Raw genomic sequence first — 24,755 nt, forward strand, 5'->3', positions numbered from 1 at the left:
ACAAAACAGATATTGATAAGAATCAGATGACCTATCCATCCTCATCTTTATCCGTTTTTGAATGATACGTGCTTTAGATACGGTTTCAGGTTGATTCTAGCGTACTCAATTTCTAACACACGCATACTTTTATATCATATTGAGATGCCGAATACTTCATGTTGCCCGGAGTAGGCTAATATATGAGTTATATAATACAAACAAGATGAGTAGGCTGGTATATGTATATGAGTTATATAATACAAACAAGAGGAGTAGGGTGATATTTGATATGATACAAACAAGAGGAGTAGGCTGATATCTGAGTTATATAATACAAACAAGAGGAGTAGGCTGATATATGAGTTATATAATACAAACAAGAGGAGTAGGCTGATATATGAGTTATATAATACAAACAATAGGAGTAGGCTGATATATGAGTTATATAATACAAACAAGATGAGTAGGCTGATATATGAGTTATATAATACAAACAAGAGGAGTAGGCTGATATATGAGTTATATAATACAAACAAGAGGAGTAAGCTGATACATGAGTTATATAATACAAACAAGATGAGTAGACTGATATCTGAGTTATATAATACAAACAAGAGGAGTAGACTGATATCTGAGTTATATAATACAAACAAGAGGAGTAGGCTAATACATGAGTTACAATGTATATAACACAAACAATAGTAGATTGATCGTAACCATTAACAAGAAATGATGTACACGAACCTTCGACACGTTCAGTACCTGTGCCTCCTTGTTCAGACAAGACTACTTGAATATTTGTAAAGATTGTTTGCATGGCTTGTGAATATAGGGACAAGTCATGACATACGGCAACATTTAACGTAAATAGGGCTTTGCTTCTGGACTTGCTGACTGAAGCGTTCTTGCAGGTACTGCATCTATTACTAAATTCCTATGTAAAGGTGCTACTTATATTACAAGTATGTGACGTTTGTACATTCCTGGAAATCACTTAAATTTGTTTATGAATCCTTGTATATGTTAATAGTAAAAAAAAAAAATTAAAAAAAAACCCACCTCAAAACATAGCCAGTATCCGAAATGCATCATATTCATTGAACTAACGGCGTTAGTGTATATGGCTAGAGTGATTATGTAGCTAAACATTCCTAAACTTCCGTGCTTTTGTCCTTAAGACACTAAGCATTACAGAGAAGAAAAAAATAGTTAGCCGTATGATGCAGTAATAAAAAAATATAACAAATGTTTTATATAACAATTATGTGATATGATATTTATCAATTAGATGATATTGTAATTTGTTCGTGATATAATAGTTATACATACACCTACCCTGTTGTGGTTAAACTAATTGTATGATTAACGTAACAATTGTACTACAAATATAACAATTGGATAACAAATGTAACAATTGTATTTAAAATGTAAAAGATAAAATATCATAAATATAACGATTGTGTTATTGTACACTGCATTAAATATGTAACAGTTGTACTACAATTATACAACTGGTATTTTAAATGCAACAAATGCAGCATAAATGTAAGAATTGTATGGCAAATGTTACAATTGTATGGCAAATGCAACAATTGTATGGCAAATGCAACAATTGTATGGCAAATGTTACAATTGTATGGCAAATGAAACAATTGTATGGCAAATGTTACAATTGTATGGCAAATGAAACAATTGTATGGCAAATGTAACACTTGTATGGCAAATGTAACAATTGTATGGCAAATGTAACAACTGTATGGCAAATGTATGGCAAATGTAAAAACTGTATTATCAATGTAACAATTGTATGGCAAATGTTAACAGCCCTATTGAGGATGTGAAAATGTACACGTATATTTGTGTACGGAAATGTAAAAAAAAAGAAATGTTTAATAAATATCAAAGTGCAAACTAATTAAATGTACCAATGGTATAACAGAAAAAACGACATTTTATCATTGATTAACAAAAATATATCTAATAAATGGAAAATGAAATCAATCAGAATAAAATAACAAGTCCACACAGCTCGCCAATCTTTGGAGTAATACAATTCATCAATTAATGGCTTCATCAGGACGATAGGGGATATATCGTTAGTTACATATTTGATTTTAAATAAAGAAAATGAATGAAGATACTTGATAGTTGTTGCGGTTCAGGTGCGCCACACTCGCCAAAGGATGACTGTGTTGGGAAGGAAAGGTGTGATATTAGAGTACAGAAGTTGTTCAGTAGTGGGATTAGACCTCAAGATAGAAATATCGTCTCAGTTACAAAAATACTACTGCACTTAAGATAATAGTGAACTACGAAATCGGTCGAGTGCGAAAATATAAACGGGATATAACAGTTGTAGTTATTTACGGGCTGAGTTCGATTCGGGGTGGCTATTCTCTATCACACAAATGAGGTATAATGGCAATCTTTTTTTGTCTTTGTAGACCCCTGCGGATCACGTGATAGCTTAACAAAGAGTTTTATTTCTATTTACAATGTTGAGTGTAACCTACAGGTAAGTCACGGAAGTTAATATTGAACTACCTGTGTACTACAATCACATCGATCTTAACTGCCATTCATAGCTTTCGACTATTCCCTTATGCGTGTGAGTGTTTATGATTATCGCACTATTTATCTTGCTTTAACATATTCACCTATGGTATTTAAACTCATTCACAAATTCCCTCGTGTTGTAATCCTATTAGCGCACTCCGTTGACCGATCTTACCGGGGGGCTCGCCCACCAAGGCTTCTCTGACTGTACATGGGGTAACAGACACCCTCATAACGTGGCGAGGTTGTGTCGGGGAGGTCCTGCCTGCTACATCTCCTTATCTCTAATCTATTTCCTAACCTATATTTATTTATATTACATGAAGTAAATCAGCAATTCATCATTGATATTAAGTCTTCTTCATTTTTTTTCACGAGCAAATAAACGATCATACTATATCGAAGCGTTTACAGAGTACACCAAAACTGAATGACACAAAACCTTAAACCTGACTATATTCGACACCTAGTTTTCAACGAACAGCACATTATTATATAATATGACACATTCTCGTCAACAACAAACATGCTATCACTCGGTACGACACCTTCTGGTCAACAATCAACATTTTATCACACAGTACGACACCTTCTGATCAACAACAAACATGTTATCACTCGGTACGACACCTTCTGGTCAACAACCAACATTTTATAACTCGATACGACACCTTCTGGTTAACAATCAACATTTTATAACTCGATACGACACCTTCTGATCAACAACAAACATTTTATAACTCGATACGACATCTTCTGATCAACAATCAACATGTAATCACTCGGTACGACACATCCTGGTCAACCAAGCGATATGAGATATTTCACACAACACGACATATTATTTTCACTACACTTGAGGCAGCTATCACTTCACGTTCACACGGATTTCTAGCCGTCTTTTACCAGATATATTTCCATTCATGTTAATCAGTTATGTTTCATAGCGCTCACAAAAATACAAGAATCACGTAAGATTCAGCTTTCATTATATATGGGAGATTTAACCTTACGATAACGACTGAACTGGAAGCGACCACGTGGAGATGCTTTGCGGTGTGTAGCTTTACCATGTTAAAATACGCTGTAAGGGAAATCAGAAAATGTTTTTCAGTTGTGATATCTATAATTGGATATACTTCACAAGAAGTTGTGTTATAGATTTAATGAGATGAACTAACGACAACAGCACCATCCTTTCCTTTTTGAATGTAAGGCTTATTATTTTTGGAGTTACAAATTCACAAAGGTGAAGTTTTAAATGAAGCTTCAACACAACAGTAGACTGAAGATTTCGTTGAAAACTCGGAAGACTTGAGGTTTCCTGTAATTGTGTGAGAACTATAATGAGACTCTCAGGGAACCCTAACGATAATAGGTTTTATCCTATTGTTGGCGAAGGATAAACGTTTTGTTGTTGTTTTTAATATAAAAAGTTCGTCCACATTGTAGATGGATTATAATGAGTTTACTTTAGATATAAGAGGTTTTGAAACTCGAACAAAAATATCGGCTTCCTATTTTATACCGCAGTGTATATCCTCGTCAACAAGACGATGTCAATAAAATAATATCAACAAATCATACTGTATTGAATGGGAGGTAAATCAATCATATACCATACTATATGTGGTAAATTTAATAATTGTATACCTTGTTTTATTTGAAAAAGCAATAAAAACACATTAGAATGACAAATAAACACGACTTTAATCCTCAATACAGCATATCCCGGATAATGAAAAAAACCCAATATAGAGCTGTTTCGTCCTCTTAAGTGATGCTTGGCCCAAAGTATGAAGATACAGAAAGGAAGTAAAGAAAATTATGATCGGTCTAAAGCAATACCGACCTATAGAGATGCATCGATACTAACCTATGTTATAAATGTCTGATAGTGAAGGATATGAAAAGCAAGATAATATATCGACAAATATTTTCATATTTTCCTTATTGTCACTATATCATCTTACCACATCGTATGTTTAATATATTTCCATTGGTGTAGTAATATAAAAAACAATGTTCGTGACGTCTTCCTAAATGAAGTCGTTCTGTCTGATATCACTATATTCAGTGTGTTTTTGAGGTCACGAAAATTCGGGCTGCCGGATTAAAATACGCGATGGATCGATGCAACTTGCAATAATAGAAATAGTTATAATGTTTAAAAGGTGGTTATCAACATGGTGGAATATATCGATTAAAATATTGAGAAGTTTCATTGATGATTTTGTGCCTTATTCCACCAATTGTAGCTTTTGCTGAGAACGGCCGTGTATGTTTGTGACGTCACAAAAGAGGTCCCACTGACAGCGAAATCGAATTTTGCAATGTGTTATCACTTTTACAGGTTGAATATAAGACAAACGTTTATTAAAAAAAAACCTAAAATATAAGTAATAAACTTTTTTTTTTGGAAACGTATTGTCCTATAATTCTCATAGGATTGAAGATGAATTAATCTTAGCTCGTTATTTCAATTTGTCTGCAATGTTGTGACAATTATAGGACAATTACACGCCAAAGAAGGCAGTTCAATACCCAATTACAAGTATACGAAACGTATATCAAACTTAGAATCGATATAAAGCGCACAAAATATGAAGAGATTGTAGATTAACAGAGAGACCCCCGCACGTAAATATTCCAAACTGGTGCGATTGTAAGTAAGAATCGTGACATCCGCCACGAGAGCAAACGAAACAGCAATGTGAAAGAATTGAACGACACACAAGAGTTATTGTATTATGACGACATATTGTATTGTTTGTTACGACGTCTTGTGTTTCTGTTTTATGTTGTTGAGGTGCTACAGGGCTGCTCGGTTCATTTTTTGTTATTTTTAGACTTTTGATCTATTTAGGGTTTCAATAGTCCTTAAGCATCATTACTTTACACTTGATTTGTACCAAGCATTGTTGTCTCTTTGTAGTACCCAAGAGGAGCGGGCTAACATGGCAATGAATACATAATAATATATTAGAGACACCAACGTACATTTTTGATAGTTAGGTCACCCTGCTTCAGAACCTCGTTAGTCATTAGGACAACGCTTACATATTTGTGGTAGTTAGGCGTTATAGTGAGTGGGGATGTGCTCTATCATAGCTAATAAGAAATGGTATGTCCTTCACTCTTTAAAATGTTTATCTTCATCAGTACACCCCAGTTATAGTTTACGGTGAAATAATATAATATAGTTGTAGACTAATAGAATATTACATGCGGATGATATATCCCTGTCAACGGTACAAGCCTATGATTTTTTAGTTTTCTCACATACTTTTTAAAAAAGTAGAATATTTTAGAGGTGTGATTTTTGTTATCGCACTATCATCATTGTCCTTAAGATGTGTTATTTTGTTACGTTTTTAAGCAACATAAAATATTGATGTTACGCTATTGTGAGTGACGTCATAGCGCGAGTGACCTGTATTTTCTATGGTCAGAGTTATTTTTCTATACCAAAAAACAGAGACTCGTCTGTGAAGAATGGGAGAAAAAATATATCGGACAAAACTGCAAAATACAATGATCATGCCTTGATGCGACCTACTTTTTCCGAACTGACAAGTCACTTTCTTCAGCATTAACTGAAATATATATAATATCTACATTATTTTAGCAGTCTGTCTACTAGTGTTTCATGTTTATCATCCAATTGATTCGGTTATAGATAAGTAGTGCATCATTCCTTATATTATATTTCAGATATTGACAACTTAGTTCCGATATCAATCTTGTTATTATACTAATAACTTCTTTTTAGCAATTGATACAGACATAAATCTTAATGTTCTATTTCCTATTTTACCAATAAACATTTAACTCATTAGTTAGGATAACAATCTCAATAATTCATTCTATATTTTACCAATTAATTCTGATATCACTTTTAATAATCCATTCTGTATTTTAACAATTAATTCTTATATCAATATTTTTCAAACATCGTAATTCCGATATCAATCTTTATCTGTTGATTCTGATTTGATTTTCAATCATGTAACTGATATCTGACATATTCATTATGATATATTTCTTGATCAATTCTGTTTCATATGCCGATAAATATATTGAGATATCAATCTTATTGTCAATTATATATTTCACTAATACTTTTTATAAACATTTACATTTACATATTAAGTTACCAACCTTTACCAGTAATATAAGCGTGGACCTCTTAAGTCTATAATAATGCCATATCAAATATTTCATGTGTTTACCAATTAATCCTTTTTAATAGTTGATGTGCTTACCGACAATTCTGATATCAAACATCAAACTATATTGAATGGATTGGAATGTTATCTGTGGAGTAAGGAAAGACAGCTGTATACAATTTACAAATGAAAGTGAATGTTATTATCATTCAAATTGCGATCACTTCCTTCGTTCAGTAAAATATCAATCCTCAAAAATCTCCAACCATTCCTTGACACAACCATTCTTCAATGCATTCCTGTGGTAATTCGACCATGTAAGTAGTGCTTCTGTGGTGTTAGGTACCAATAGGCGCACACCTGGCCATTGTGTCGACACACACTCATCCCTTACGGGAACACAGGTATGCTGATGTCGCCGATTTCCTAAAAATAAAAGATAAAAAAGAATGTGAAATGCACCTCATGCACTTGACGCATTATAATAACAGGTTCCATGATTTACATGTTTATCTATCAAAGTAAACGTATGTTGATGCGTGCATTTCCTAAAAATATAGAATTATCGTGAAGTTCGTTTGTAGCGTGCATTCCTCATGCACCCAAACAACCAGAATGCACAAATTAAATACATTTTTTTTTAAAATTTCAGACCAAATAGAGCTGTGGCAACCTGGTGCGGAAATGACAGATTTACCCTCGGTTATCATTGTGAATGACAAAGTGACTTAGATATCGGCGAGAATGTCAATGTTACCTCCGGGTATTATAGAGAATGAGTTATTTCAGGTATTTTTTTTTTATTTGGAGACGACGTAATGAACTTTGTGGCTAAGGATTTATTTTATAATAAATATCAATAAATGATAAGTTATTTTGGATAAAGAATGTTCACCTTATAGCGTCTATATAAGGTATTTGCTTTTTGTCATAATTAATCTGAATAGAGTTTGAATAACCAGTCGATTAGTAATTGAATCCGATTAAACTAAATGTATCCAATACAAATATGTTCAAAATATGACACAAATTCAAAGGGGATTAGATGGTCGATGCCTACCATAAACCTTTTATTACATTTTGATTGAAGTTAAATATTCTTTTTGTGTCACAGTTTGAATAAAAACAAAAGACCTATTACCATTCGAACAAATAGAATCACTAAGAGTTTTTTCTTCAGTTTTGTAATTAGTTGATCCAGATCAAGATAGGCCACTTAATTCGATAATATTAGACAAAAGGTACATACATTTATTTCTTTAACATGCTGTATATATGTTATTTATGCTAAGATACAAATAGTTTTGTTCAAGTGAAAGATTCGCTAAAAGTCGGGTCATACACTTGCATGAAAATATCCCTAAATACTCGTCCTTCTGGTGAGCATTGTTTAATTTTATATTATACAACACAGGAGGTTAATAGAAATGATCAGAAAGCTTTTCCACATTGTAGCAAGTCTCAGATTACACAATACTTACAATTACATTAATATAACCTTGGGAGCAGCTAATTAAACATTGTGACATCCGTATTGTGAAATTAACTAGCACGTGAGGACCACCAGTTGCACTTAATGAATCTTTGTAGATATGGGATACCGCGATGTCCCCAAGAGATCTCACTAATATTATCTGTTTAAACCTATTTACCTTAGGTATATAAAAGAATATATGATCAAAGACGTCTATTTACCACAAAATAGTTAATATCTTCAAGGAGGATTCGTAATAGTCTTTCAGACCTCATCTCAAATACAATTATAATCAGATATCACAGATGATTAAGTATGCTGCTGCTCGAAAATTTGGCAACATCATCAACGCGTTGATGTCATCTAGATAAGTTTTTATTTATACACATCAAAGACTATATGATCTGTTTTTATAAGTTAACAGCGTAAAAGTCGCATTGCTGTTTTGTTACAGTATGACATAGCATTTGTGTCCTATCGGGTAAAAATAGACAGTACTAAGTCACCCAGTGCACGGCCTTTCACCCAATTACTTACCTGTAACATTCGGCACAACTATGCACGGTGCGACCTACATATTGTTTAAAGGTTTTCGTTAGAATTGAACATTAACTACAATTTACATCGACGTATACAAAGGTTGTATATCTTATGTTTACTTAAGTGTCAATATAGAAAGTGTAACAGTAGCAGGGGGCGAATACACATGACGATATGTTATTTATAGACGGATAAACAGGTCATAGCTACCACATAGCTACGCCCACCACTAACACAGTTTCATTCATCTGTTTCAACAGGGTCGGAAGTAGTATACTACTGTAGTATATTTCTTTGTAGCCTTAGGGGTGTTCAAGGCATTTTTTCTGCAGTTCTTTGTAAAGAGGACAATCCCTTATAACACTCTCAAATGTTTTACCTTGGGAATCTGATGGAGATTAAAACAAAATATATTAAGGATTACATTGTTAAAAGCTGTTCTTATTCTAGGGTGACTGATTAAAAAGGAAAGAATTTATTGGTACATACTTAACTATTTCCGTTATTTACATTTTTATAACACAGTGGTTCTGGTCGATATGAAGACCCCCTTAAAACGTTATCCCACGCAGGAGCATATATGTTATGTAATCTTGAATATGTAATCATCTTGAAACCTTACATTGTTCGGTATTGAAAAAAAAATTCCTTGACATTACAGACGTATTGTTCATAGAAAGGGGGGCTTTAGAAAACAAAATTATCTTAAAAAGCGCCCTTTAATGACTTTTTGCGAAGATTCAGTTTTAAAATTAGGTATACCAAACTTCAAAATGAATTTTTAGATTGTATGAGTAAGCATGTAGTGACCTTTTTCCATAGACGATATATTAACCTGTTTACATTCGTTCTATGGCTTGTACTTGAAATATTTCGAAATACAATATCTGCCAAACCGAGAAAACGAATTTTTCAAAAGTTAGTGCTTTTGATAAAGATTTATTGATCACGGTTGCAATAGTGTAATATAAACTAATGATAATAAAGCTTTATCTAACAAAAGGACATAGGTAAAATGTATGGTTTCAGTAAAGATGGCTTGATATAAAGAAATATTAATAAAACAATATGTAACTTGTCTCAATTTGCATCACTAATGTGGAACTAAAATTATTCCCAAAATGCAATGCGTGTAAGGCAGTTGTCTTAAAGCACGAAACACTAGCTGATCCAATATCAATATTCTGAGATAAAAATCAGAGTAAGGATTGCAATAATCGGATAACAAAAAAATCAAAACATAGAAGATATATATTTTTTCATATCTAGATGGTTATCATAAAAGCTACCACAATTTCCTCTATTAATAACACTTTCAAGGTCGATGTGTCTATTTCCACTGATCATATTCATCTTCGAAAATAGCAACTATCTGGACTTATTGAAATAGCCACTTTAATTCAAGTATCCGATAATAATCTAGGTTTTCGTTATAACTTTTCCGAATCAGCGAATATTAACATAGGCTAGATGTTTGTCAGTAACAATAATATTTTATTTTCTTTAATTTAAATGAAGTGATAATGTTTGCATTGTTTCTTTTTCATAATAAATAACTGCTTAAAAAGACTACAGGGAAAGGTTTATACATAACAACAGTCGATGTTGATTATGTTTTAATACAAGCTTTCGTCGTAACACGATAATCCTATAAAACGTATCAATATACACAGATTAGTGAGAAGGGTTCATTCATGACCAACCGTTCAAACATTTTGCACACAACTAAATTTCTTTTCAAACTTCAATATAGCTCCATTATAATATTATATTGTATGACCTCCAGTGAGGCGCATGCCAAGTACATATCACACAGGACGGGGTCACTCGAGCGACTAAAGCACCACGCGACGAACGAATGAATAATTTCTATTGAATACTTATACCACTCCCTGGACCCTCTAAACATATAAAAATGGTACTTTTGGTTGTTCTTTTCATACAGCCTCTGACACCACGACGAGCGACAACCTCCCAATACCACTACAGACAGGGGACTAACTATGAGGAATTTATGCGTAGTAATACTATTTATATTGTTGGTGATCCCGACAAAGGCCAATGAGTGTAGTAAGTACCACGTGTATTCACAACAAATAAAGTTATTATATATATATAAATATTTGAATGATAGAAAATATCGCTAAAAACAAAGCTCTTTACACGTCAAATTTTCAGATTAATACCTTGAATCTTATTTTATTTTTTTTAATTTAAATTGAGTTGCTTGCTCTGGTTCCTATGGCGAGATATACGCTAGCGTCGCCATGTAACCATTGTGTCGTCGTGTACAATATTGCATAATCAATTGATGTAATGTGGCGGATAGCTCTGTTTAGTAATGTGTGCTGATATATGATTGATGTATTATTCTTTTAATCAAAGGTTTATTTTATATCCACACGAAATTATTTGCGTTAACATTAGATACAACACGTTTGATTTAAAAATGAATTATTTTTGTCAAATCTCAAAGCAATTTTAAATCGATTTTCATATAATAATCATACGCTTGTTTCAGTACTAATAGTTGTTTTATACATTATATTTTTTGTTTTAGATGATATAAACCTCGACTTCGCAGAGCTTACAGATGTAGTCCAAACCAGAAGAAATGATCGATTTTTGTTGCGCAATTTACCAAGAGTGCTAGATAAGGTATGTATACAGTATAATAGATTAAAAAGGAAATGCCTTCGTTTTCTTACTTGTTTACGAAGAACGCCGACAAGAAATATTCCTATTAAAATCTCAGACTTAAACAAACAGAAGCTTAAAGAAGTCGACTGTCTAAGATTGGTAAATGAAATACACAAAACCCGTTAATTAAATTGTAGTAAAATAAGAAACATTTTAATATTCTTTTTAGTATATAGTATATATTGCACCCATCAATACTTAGTTATAAATAGTGGAATAAAAAACATCGAGTATACAAGTATCCGTATTAGGCACATTTTTAAACGAAGTAATAATGTGTATATTAGAATAAAGTATATATTAACATTATAAAATTGTACTTAACTACCCCAGAAACGCAAAAGTCGTTTTGGGACAAAATCAGTTTAGATATACACCGAACCTCTATCTTTAGGGACATTATCAGTGAAACCTGCAAAAATCTGGATCGAGTAACGTGTACCTACCTAGAACTAGTAGAGGTCAAACAGATGCAATTTTATAGTAAAGAATAAGACAAAAATTCAAGAAATGCGTAAATATTAGTTTAGAAATTAGAAAGTCTATAAATAAGATTAGAACCGATTTCAATTGTTAACAATGACGAGGCTTTTAGTGTACAATAAGGTTTAAGTGACTTTTGACATTGACTGTATATATACTTTAGAAACCATGTAGAATTTCTAGAGGTGTCAATGGACTTGGTGGTAAGCGTATAAATCATTATTTATCGTAAAGATTCTTAGATATGTCAAACATCAAAATTGATTAGAACAAGAATCATTATCCTTTGATATATTAAAAAAAATATATCAACCAGTTTTAATAATGAGGATAGTTGAAACAGCGCACTTGCAAATTTAGCATAAAAACGATGATCGATATTTTTATATCAATATTATATTACATAATATGCACACTGCTAGCTACTGCTTAATATAGACTTATATATTGTCTTTCTTAACTGAATAAACTATATTTCATATGTAATATATGAAAAGGAATCAGTCACGATTTTACACACTATCAAAGAATAATCTAGAAAAGAAATTAAAATTGGGACCCATTTCAACTAAATAATATTAATTGATTCAACGAACGTTAAGCATTATCAAAAACATTATATGAGGTTATGAATTGACTCATTCATGTCTCCACCTTTTTTTTAAATGGACATTTGTATAGTCATGTCCATTACTATTTCAACATCTACACGATGGAGTATTGACAGTCAACACATTAAGGTTCGCCTACATAAAACTAACATAATGATATCCAAGGTATCTCATCCTCACCACACCGTGACAACAGTGTATCACTTTTTTTCTCTGTTGGTTTTTACAGATACGGTGTTTAGATATGAAGCTGAACTATCTGGTCGAGGAGGTAGAATCAATGCAGCGAAATCGAAGGTCATCGAACCATCCACTGCAAAGGTCAACAAGTACAAGGAAATTTATACACAGGAGGAACCGCTACTGAGTGAATGTTGCAGTGTTGTCGTTGATATATGTCTGTACGTATAAACGGAACTTTATATACAAAGGAACCGCTAAGATGTAAATGCTGTGTGAAGGAACTGCTATGATTTAAATCGTTTAGTGTTAGCGTTTTTACGATTTTATGTGTGTATGTTTGCAGAAATCGCTTAAATGAAAATGATGCAATAATCTTGTTGAAGTTATAATCTCCGCAATGTAGAGTATGTGTAGTGTATGTGTACAGAACCGCTAAAATGGAACTGATATGATGTAAATGATACAGTGATCAGCGTTAAGATGTTGTGTAACGTAAATGATCTAGTGTAATCGTTGATATGAGTAGTGTAAGCGTTTACATAGTGTATGTGTGTAGGAACCGCTGTAATATAAATGTGGTAGTGTTAGTGTTAGCGAATAATGGAGTGTCAGCAATGTTAAATGTATGCGTGTTGTGTCTGGTTATACACAAGATGATGGCTATACAATGAATTTTAACTTTAATGTATGTATGTTTGTGTATGCTTACGTAAGCTACTTAATTTATTGTGAGACCGTAGAAATCGAATAAATGTTTGTGATGCTATTGTTTATAAAAATTACTATGCAATATTTTTTATAAATTCATCAAACAGGCGATTTTATATCTCTATTTTTTACAAATTGTTATATGAAATATTGTTTTCAATTAAAACTATTTTTAACACACGCATATTTTTTTTTCTTTTTTTTATGACTTGCTTAGGCAATTACTATAACAGCTCTTACCGTTTATATAACATACGAGGGCTGATTGATAAGTTGTGAGCCTTATATTGAAGGATTTTAATTTTGCCTGATATATTGTATTATTTTTCAATACAATCCCCTTCCGTATCTATACACTTTTGCCAACGGTGTTTAAAGGTCTCAACGCCACTTTTACAGAACTCCTTTTCTGGCTTTTCAGAAAGTCATCCACTGCATGTTAGGGTTAGGGTTGGGGTGCCTGAAATAGCTGTTTTCAGTTTTGAAAAAAAATCTGATGGAGCGATATCAGGTGAATAAGGTGGATGCTCAATCAAGTTAAAGCCACACTCGTGAATGGCAGCCATGACAATGACAGACTCTTTCACCCTAACCCTAACCGATTTTGTCCATTTTGCAAAAGCTGCTTGTCTTGTTTACTTTAGAGTGCTAACTCGTCGATATAAACTAACCAAATGAGACCATTCCTTGGGTACACGGCCCTATGTAATAGTAGGACTTAAAAGAACATCTTTGAGTACCTCATTCAATATGAGACTCACAACTTATCAATCAGCCATTGTACTAAACATCAAACGTTTTAATGTAAACTAGTCTCTCCTACTTTCTCCCTGTCCGTATTTTGGCATTTTTGTTTTGCCTCGTTTCGTTTTTGTCGTCTCCTTTGCCGTTACTGACGAGTCCTAGAAGGACAAAACAATTGTATGGTGCAGTTTAATCCATTTTGGCTCCACTGTATGAAACTCTTAATTCTTTTGAAAGGAGTTACTATCATGTGTTTTTGTGTACTTGTTACAAAGCGATAGTATTTTAATACATTGATGTTAATGACCTGCAATACCTATTTCACCTCTATAGTAAATGTTGGTATTTCCTAGAGATTTTGCTTTTCATTAGATTCGAGTGTAAGATAAAATCGTGAATAAACAATTGCTTTGAAACCCACTCCCCCATAAACAAAAACAAAAAAAAACAAAAAACGGCCCATCATAAAAGTATGTATTCTTGTTTTGCTACAACCGTTTGAAACATTATTACATGACCATGCGTTTACTTACTTGCTAATCTCTATAAAACATATCTTATATGTGTCAAAAAACATTAGATAATTAGATGCATGATATAATATACAAAACAGTAGATACCGACATTAAAACAAAACCGTGATACTACCTCAAAATCGGCTAAACGAAGCCAAACTATAAAAAAACTATAGAATTGTACAAGTGAGGAGATCATTAAAAGAACACGGATAATAAGACGGGGTGTTTCGGAATAGAGAAAGCATCACCAGCTTCATCAACAACAACCGCCATAATTATATAGTACAAATTTAAAGAATTGTTTATAAATTTGTGAAAATTTTGTGTAGATTCCAATCGAAAGTCATTTCTAAAAATTAGAGCCAGGCTGGTGACAACGGATGACCAAACATCCATATGGAGAGAGATAAAAAAAACACACATTCAAACTATATACACATATTGTAGTATATCCTTATATTGCTTGGAAATAGATTGATGGTAGATAAAACACAAAGACTATTTCAGTCTATACATATCATAAAATCATATGCTAATTACTGAAAGTAACATATTTAAAACGAGATTTGGTGTCTTGAATTTTCAGGCTATTTATTGCGACCTTTCGGAATTATAGTAATGGTTTAAGAGAAAGAAGATGCTTAATCTGATAGATGCAAAATGTACAGAAAAGATAGACAGACGAAACCGCAATCCTTACTCAAAAGGCATAACACTACGGGGAAAATCAACATAACCGTTCACAAACGGAAAAAGTAAAAGGGAAACTTTGATCAATCTGGTAATTTTTCTTTTGTTTAGCACTTGCGTAAATATCAGTATCATGTGTTATCTTCATATATTGATAGTAGTAGGTTGATCTTATTTTCAGAGAAAACAAAACATTTAAAGTGAAACGAGAAGAATTCAATAAGAATATATATGAGAATAAAAACATTTTTTTATATGTAGCTCTCTGCAACCATGTTTAACAGGACGTTCATTATTCGTCAAAACATTTATATCCATAGCAGAAAATATTAACATACGAGAATAATTAGTGATTTTTAGATTGCATAAATGTGAATTGTGAATAGTAACGAGGGATTAAATGTGATCTTACCTTTTCTCCTTTTCTAGCAACTTCTTTTTTTCCCCTAATGTCTCCCTTGATACTTCCTCGCTTTTGGTCTTTAATTTAGCATTTGTCCTTATAAGGAAGGCTTTTGGCACTGTCCACTAACCGATACATACCAGAGTATATAAAAATGTAAGGTGCTGCCCCCTATAGCATTTTTGGGAGTGGGACGACTGGTTAGCCCGTTATTTGTATAATGTGACCGGGTGGGTTGTTCTGCTGGGTGTCTTCGGCAGTATGCTTCAATGAGGTAGCACTATAAAGTCGGCATTAGTTCCGTGCAAACAAGAACATGCCACTGCCTCCCAAAACACACACACTTACTATTAACATGCATCTCCCACCAACGGGAGCCGTCGTCAATGACCATAGCTATTGAGAGGACGTTAAACAGTATAAACAAACTAAACCAAACTTAAGTACACACTTATGGTGATGTAATGAGCCATATTTTGATTAATTTTGAGTGTTTTCATCGTTAACGTTTAAATACTTAGTAGTTTACACAGTGAATTACTTGTCCTCAAGACCTAATGATGCATCATTTACAATTTTCTTTGAAAAAAACCCACACTAATACTTGCTCACAGCAGCGCAGCATAAATTCCCTTTATGTATTCGAGAACGAAAATGTGACCTTTTCGTACCATTTACTTATGGATTTCGTCTTAAGTCGAAATGTACACGATGTGCATATAAAATACCAATAAAATGTCATAAATTATATTTAAGATATGGATAGTATAACATGAAACTCTCTCCACGTGTCAAAATCCCACCAGAAAGGTCGATGGATATCTAAAAAAAGTCAGGGATAGGCAACTATAGGTTAATATGTCAAGTAATTTTGATTGAGATAAATAATGACAAGCACTTCTCCAGCAGGATACAAACATTAATCTGGACCCGGATTTCACTATAGTGATATTGGCGTCGGAGAAAGTTGGCTGTCTGTGCCGATCATTTTATAACCACGGTGTAGTGCATAACATGCGAAACACAAAAAAGCAGGTTAGGGAACATATATTGTATGCGTAGGAAATCTTACAGGTAAATTAGATGTCTAGTTATCAATTACAACATGGGATATCGATATTAAAACGAAACCATACTTCTAACTCAAAATCGACAAAGGGAGGACAAGATATGAACAACAAAATGCAGAAATGCTGTCTGAAAGGAGGGTAGCGTCCTCGGCTTCATCGACGACACCGGCCATGCAAATCTAGGTCAAACCTTGGTTAAGTCATTACGAATAGATAAATAAATAAACAAAAATAAAAAATATAGTGATAACGGAAATACCTCTGCATATCAATAATCATCATATGACGTCTTTAATATCACACAAGAGCAACAGAGAATGCCAACATGATAACAAAATATTAGAATACTGTATTTTGATAAATTCAATTGACCAAATACAATATACATATCTAAACTACAAACAAATATTCTAGTATATCATGCTTTTGCATGTACATGTAAATGTGTTGATCAAAAAACAATAGTCCACATTTAAAACATATAGCTCATTGAGAGTTTGTGATGGTCAATACCAGAGACATATATAGATAATGTCTCTGTCAATACAGATCACTCTAATGGCGTACGCTAGGAACGTGTTTTTTGTTTAATTGGCTTGCTGTAATCCACTTTTCGTAAGATACATACAATGTATAATAAATCATGTTTATTACTGAAATTATTACATCAAAAAAGAAATCTGGTGTCATCGCGGCTTCAATCCTTGTATGAAGAATTTCTTGAATTCTATAATTGATTAAAATGTTTAACCTGACTGATGCAAAATTCAGAATGTAGACATAGGAACAAAGCTGCAATCTTCGGTTAAAAGCGATTAAATATTAACAAATAAAACGTTTAAACTTTGTAAAAATACAAGGGGAATTTCCGTTCGATATTGTATCCATAACAACCATCATGGAAATCAACTCCAATTTAACTAGTTCTCAAAAGGAAGTGCATCTAACCAATCAGAAATTCACAAAAATGTATAAATTAGAAGGATAAATAGTTCCTGTAACAACTTGCAAACTTTTAGAGCATATCATTAATCATTAATCAAGTTAATCTTGAAATATGAATACTATCAAATTGGATAATCTAATCACACTTGACTAAAAGTATATTATATACGTATATATATTTGAATGCGATAATCAAAATCTGGTGATGTGTTTTCGATTGAACATATCGTTTTCAAGAGAACACCAACATCAAATTGCCTTACTGTATGTCCATAAGTTTTCATTTTCCACCTTTATTTTGACGTTTCAGAATAATGCAACACTTTCATAAAGATCTTGCGTAAGCACTTATGGTGCTTATGGTGCTACCTGTGATTGTTCATTTCGTCTACGTTTAAATATAGTCTAATCGGTGGTATGATGATAGAGTTGTGAAATCTACAATAAAGTACCTGCACTTCGTATTACATATACACAATAGATCACACATCAACAAGAATTATCGCCTGTCTTAATGCTGCCATATAAACAGTTTTATTCAAAATTCATTTTCAACTTAATTTTTTTTTAAAAGCAAAAGGGTACAGCGAATTATGACCAGACGTCACATTAATTAAAATCATTCACAATAACACATTCAAAACAAAGTGAGCGTTAGATACAATAGAAATGAATTATACTGCACTATAAAGATGTCTCGTCGATTTAGGACTTTTCAGTGATGCTAAGGACATAAAGTGTTGATAAGATGAGGCGGCCAAAACAAAACTCGAAATAATGAAAAAAAAAAAAAACCCAAAAAAACAACAAAAACAACAACTTAAACATGGATGTAGATTCGCATCAGACCTGTAAATTACTAAAGTGAATGGTTTTCAATATTGCATTTCAATAGAACACTGCATACACTGTATATATGTATCTTCTGAACTGTGTCACTATTCGAATGAATTAAAAAATATGAAAATATATATGAATAAAATAAACGGAAACCGTACGGTTATCACTAATAATCTCAACGTGTCGTGAACACGCCTGGGATGTAACAGGGTAACCCGGACGTGTCAAGGATAACGTGTGATTAAATAATGTGTCAATCGGTGTTAAAAGATTAAAAAATCAGTAGCACTTGCCCCAGTAGGATATAATTATTTCATAACCCGATGTATTACGTAACATCCGTGTCGTGACCATGGCAAAGTCCACAAATGTCAGTAATTGTTTTCACAAGGTCGTTGAGACGATGAGAAATGCAAAGGAAATCTATAATTGATCATTGTTTCTACATAATTGTTATTTATTTATTAAAACACGTGAAAAAGTTTCCATACCGTAGCGTTATCATAGCGGCTAGATGTGCACTCATATCAACTTAATTGTTACATTGGTACTTTTTGATAAACAAAATTGTGTTCTTAACAGTCCCTTTACACAAAGACATGTAGTAAGGGTCAACGTATGGTGACTTTAAATGATTTAGAAATAGGAACGTAAATAATAATGTTTAAAAAAAATACAAACTTGATAATGTATGTTTCGTCGACTCTTAGGGTTTGGTAGATTTCGATAGAGAGTTGACATTCATTTCGTTCCGTGAATTTTCGTCTCTGATTAACACCGAGACAATATTTTCGGTAAACTGTTGATACATTGAGGTACGTGACATCTGTACTTGAAAGGTTCCATTCAGTTGTCTCCATTGTCGAAGCTGGAAGTGCATAGACACATATGTGGATAGTTGTGTTCTCATTTGAGTACGGTATCGGTGGCATAAGGATTACTATTTAGAGAAGACTTCCTAGACGTGTTTGGAATGCAACCTGAAAAATGTTTCATTTCGCAAGATAGAAGATGAATTAAAACACGATTAACGCTGGGTGAGATGGAATTGCAGCAGCTATTAGATTTTTTCTTCAATTTAGGAGAAGTTTATCGGTTCTGGTGTAGAATGGTGGACATGTTACGGTTGGAAAAATTTTCTCGGGTTTATAAATTTTACAGAAAAAAATAGAACTGGACTTCACCACGATACCAAAGCTAATATGCTACAAAATGTACAATTAAAACCCTGGGGATAAGAACTCTAGGATTCAGTATTTAAGTTCATATATTAGAATGATTAGTAACCGATAAGACACTATGCATAGGAAGTCTCTTCGATTCATAGTAATGGAGGACCCTGTAGTAATTTTTATTTTTATTACAGCACCAGTTCCGTACAACCATAAAAAGCACATCAAATGAATAGGCGACGTCGGAATCCCATGGCAATTTAGTGTGATGTTATATTAGAATAAGAAATAATGAGTAATATAATTTTGCTTTTATATTTCCTATGTTATTTTAAAGCTATCGAATATATTGCATGGTCCTTGTCAAGAATCCTCGATACAATTACTTATATTCGTCATGATTTCTCGGACATACGTTAAAGCATGATCTTGTATTTAGAGAAGTAAAATATAACTAGAATTGTGATACCAGGTATTGCAACAGACCATCATTTTTGCGTTAACATATAGAAAACCAAAATACAACAATAAAAAAAAGCGGATTAGTTTTCTTCACCTTTTATGGGTAGGACAGATCTCTTTAATCCGTTTCTAAATACAGATGATGTATATTCAAGCATTGATAGATATGCCGAATGCTTCCGAGAGAATGGAAAACATTACTGTAAGTCGCTGTGAACAATTTTGCCATTTGTAGAATTACTTTCTTTCTTTACAATGTTCGTGCAGTTATTGATACAGTAACATGGATTAAATAAAGAGTTTAAATAAAAAGTAAATATCGAAAGCACGTCCCTCTGCTAAAGTTAAGACAGAAAAAGTGTCTGTGAAGTAATATCTTGATTGAATTAAAGTACAAGAACTAAGAACATGGAACGATGATTTAGTCCTATAAAACCTGTTATATTGCGTAATTGTAAAAATGTAGTTCTTATAAAGTAATCATGCATCCATTTATCTGTAATATAGATATTTATTAGATATCAAAGAAACATAGAAAACATTTGATATCAAAGTTTGGAGTTTCGTGTACATCTAAGATTTATCATTGGTCATGTTTCCTTCCATCAAATCACATTTAAGATATATCAAAAAACACAAACAAAAGTCCCCTATGTGAACGTAATGCAGCGCAAAAGATGTAGTATAAGGGAGGTAATTCTTGCAAAGATAAAGATCACTACCGGATACTTGTTTTTGAAAAAAAAGTATTATTCAATGACTAAATGTAATTGACAACATATATCATAATATAATATTTCATGATAATTGTTTTTGATTACTACATTAAAAACTGTATAACAACTAAATAATGAACATTGTGAACATAAATAATTAAATGCACGTACACAAAGTTTTCTTTAAACATTTAACACAAACATGCAAAAAAACATATTTAGATATGGTTTAGGTGTTTATACATTGAAAAGATTGCATTATCATCAACAAACGAACGATGTTCCTTCTCATCACACGGGATGTGAAAGACCAACGCACTATTTACAGCGAGGAAATGTTTAGTCCTATTTTACCTTTAATATAAATCAATAGAATGTATTATTGTTAATACCACCAAAGTTCAACTTACAAGTAACATTCAATATGGTGTCTATGATAAAATTAGGAGTGTCTCTGACATCAATCTTTGAAAGAGTTGAAACAAAATAGAAAATAATGTACATAAATTGATTAATCCACACCTATATAATATTTAAAAAGAACCAATTCAACATATGGTTACCATTAGGTAATCACTATATCCATTGTTTCTGTAATATAGATATGTATATGAATATATACATACACGTTGTATATCAAAGGTTTGAGTTGTGTTCCGTTTACATTTATTATTTATCATTGATTATCCCAACTTTCATTTAATATATAATAAAAAGCACTATCACAAACGTTATAGGTATACAAGATTTAATTTAAACCGAAATACCACTATATGAAGTACTGTAGCGCAAACAATATAGTGGAAGGGAGGTAATTCCGGCTAAGATATGCAGTCTCGACACAATATCAGTACACTGTCTGTCCCAGTATAGTGGGAGTTCATAATATACACTTTCATTGCATTCAATTACACGTGTAACATTATGAATATCTGTACCGAATACTTGCTTTATTTATCACCGACTAAATTCAATCGTTAGCAAATATCATAGTTGTATGTATTTTTAAATTACAAAATTAATATTTGATGAGTATTGTGAACATTAGAAAAATAGTATTAGATATCAACAATATTAATATATTTAAAAAAAAAATTCTACCTATGTATCGACCACAGGAAGAGAAAATATTATCAAAATAAATATTTGCATGAATAGACTTGAAAAAAGGGGTAAGCGGACTCTGTTTCATTGACAGTACTCGCCATACATATCTAGGTCAGGTCCAGATTATGTCAAATACTCAAAATGAAAACTAAGGTGGTGACAACGGAACCACTTTGAATAACAACATGCATTGGACATTGTTGGCTTCATATCACACAAGTAAATAGAATATTTCCCAAATGAAATCATTACGTCGACCATAAAACTATATCAAGGTCTTCATCAACATGCACCTCACGAAACCTTTTGTTGTTGATTTATCCCGTCAGTAGTAGACATTAGTCAGGAAACTTTGATGATGATCACACATCCTTGTATATCGAGTCCCTGGAATATGTAAACACCGTAAGGGAAGAGAAACGTGACTTGAACTTGCACTATTGCAACGTTAATAATGTATGAACGTCTTGTCAATGTGAGTGTTTGAGTATTGGGAAAATGTTACCATATCAATCGGTTATATATATAAAACAAACTTAATAATTATTGATTTATTTGAACTGACTAAAACAACATGGCGACATCATAACTCAAAATTGATTAAAAGGGGCTAAAATAAAAAAAAAGTAACAAGAGTCCCATTGGCCTTAATGGTCACCTGAGTCCAAATGCAGTTTGCCCCACCCATCTTCCCCTAGGACAACGTCAGGGCCAATGTGTGCATACCGCCAAACTACTATCCCAACCTGATCATCCAAACCTAGCTTAAATTATTTTTGCAATTTAACAAATGTTTCTCAAAATGTGATTTTCCGAATATTAACTTTAGTTATTTTACCCAAAATAGGAAAAATTCAAATTGAAGTCAGAAAGAAAAAAATACAGGAGACACGTTCGTTTAAAAATTTGCCTTTAGATAAATTCCTGTTACTATATAAGTACCTGTACCAAGGTCATGATGAATTTTTGTAGATACCAAGAATGTTCAAGTGACTCACACTAACGTCTACTTGTCTCTCGGAGACGCTCAGCATAAATATCGTTGCTTAAAGAATTTTATGATCTAATTACTTTTCTAAATATTCATTTTAATTCAGTTACAACTTATTGGATAGCATAGTATATATATTAAAGGACAAAGGCACCCGCTCTTAGATAATTAATCATTCATTCTACAAAAAAGTGATTAAACTTAAGCTATTTGATTGCTATAAGCGTTTGCACACTACTTTGTCATGCTTTTCATTAATTTAATAAGTAAAGGTTAGACATGTATTATTTCTTATTTTAAAGATTTGAAAGTAACCTTTCAACCAACGTAGTTTTAGTATGTAAATCTCTTACTGTTGATGGTGTCGCATATATTCATCTGATGTATTTGTTTTAGATTAATTTATGCAATATTTTTCCATCTTATACATTATACCCCTCAATTCTATTTTATTACAAACCTATAGGTGAAATTAAAGGACATTTCAAGGTGTATATTACTTCCTCGGATAAGCTCGTGAATATAGTAATCAGCTTTGTATGAAAACAAAGACTGGTCAGCTTACAGAGGTCAGAGTTTTGACCCATGAGTTTTCGAACAGTATGCTGGAAGATCAGACATGCATGCTTCACGAAATATGAACTTTTTCAAAGGATTGTTTCGTTTGAAACTGTTCAACGTGTGGAATGAAGTCGAAATTACTTTAGTTTAAGAGTTAGATATATATGCTGCATAAGTAAAATACTTAACGTTTTGCGAAATGTTAGATAAATCCTGTAACAAATACTACAATTTATGCATATTTAGCATTCAAACGTTCCGGGTCAGGTCATAGTGACGTTACCCTATCGAGAACAAGAGCACGTTCAAAGAGCACGTGTAGCTCCTCTTTTCCCTAGGGTGAGATAAGAAAATCTCAGCCCGGTAAAACTGCGGATATCCCTGTCCAGGGTGAGAGAATTTCTTTTCCCACATTCATAATGTGATCCCGTTTTTATTCTTTCTTCTCTACCCCGGAACATTAAGACACTGATACGTTGGAGGATGACGTAGTCCTTCTTATATTTCTACTGAATGTTGTTAATTTATAAATATGACAGAAAAAATGATCGAGGTATGCAACTGATGTGAAGATTCACAACAATTGCATGGCGTTATGGTAACAATACATATGGCATCATGACTTCAACTAATGAGTCTTCTTAAACGTCTTCTTTCCCCAAGGGGACAAAAGATTTTATTGACCTAATTGGCAATGTGTTAACAAAAACATCTCCAAACCCGATATCCACGTCTAAAGAAGAAATATGCTCGATACATTCTTTTCAAATAATTATGACGACAGCAACGTTATTTTACATTTTGTCAGTAATGATGTTCATAGACACATTTTCATCCCTTAGTAGTGGTACATTACTACCTGTTTTTGGTATTTTTACACACATTTATACATAATATGCGTCGTTACATCAATATGATTTGTTTTAAATGTTTCTTTTTGTCCTTGGATGTCGGATTCCTAGAATGTCGATGACAAACTCCCATCTATTACATTTCCTTCGGCCTACTTCTGTATGTCTCATCAGTGATGCTAACTGGAGTCGTGTAGGAAGTAGGCTAACCCCGTGGGAGTTTTAAAAGGCAATGAATGCAATTATATATAAATTAGGTAAACTGAGATTTAGACGTAT

General features: G+C 32.7%; 1 protein-coding gene across 1 annotated transcript; it reads left to right on the plus strand.

Annotated features, from left to right (window-relative positions):
* The first annotated feature begins 10,625 nt into the window (after positions 1-10,625).
* LOC117327635 lies at positions 10,626-13,578 on the plus strand. Its single transcript, XM_033884697.1, has 3 exons — positions 10,626-10,791; positions 11,282-11,379; positions 12,745-13,578. Exons 1-3 carry the CDS (start codon positions 10,725-10,727, stop codon positions 12,880-12,882), a joined length of 303 nt encoding a protein of 100 aa, XP_033740588.1. The 5' UTR covers positions 10,626-10,724; the 3' UTR covers positions 12,883-13,578.
* Positions 13,579-24,755: the final 11,177 nt, after the last annotated feature.

Source organism: Pecten maximus, chromosome 5 (genome assembly GCF_902652985.1).
Source record: "Pecten maximus chromosome 5, xPecMax1.1, whole genome shotgun sequence".
Lineage (NCBI taxonomy): Eukaryota > Metazoa > Mollusca > Bivalvia > Pectinida > Pectinidae > Pecten > Pecten maximus.

Bases quoted from the DNA above. Each gene is read 5' to 3' on its own strand.
- LOC117327635 (XM_033884697.1), top strand. From the start codon at position 10,725: ATGAGGAATTTATGCGTAGTAATACTATTTATATTGTTGGTGATCCCG. The intron at 10,792-11,281 runs GTAAGTACCACG...TTTTTGTTTTAG, and splicing joins GACAAAGGCCAATGAGTGTA to ATGATATAAACCTCGACTTC. The intron at 11,380-12,744 runs GTATGTATACAG...TGGTTTTTACAG, and splicing joins TACCAAGAGTGCTAGATAAG to ATACGGTGTTTAGATATGAA.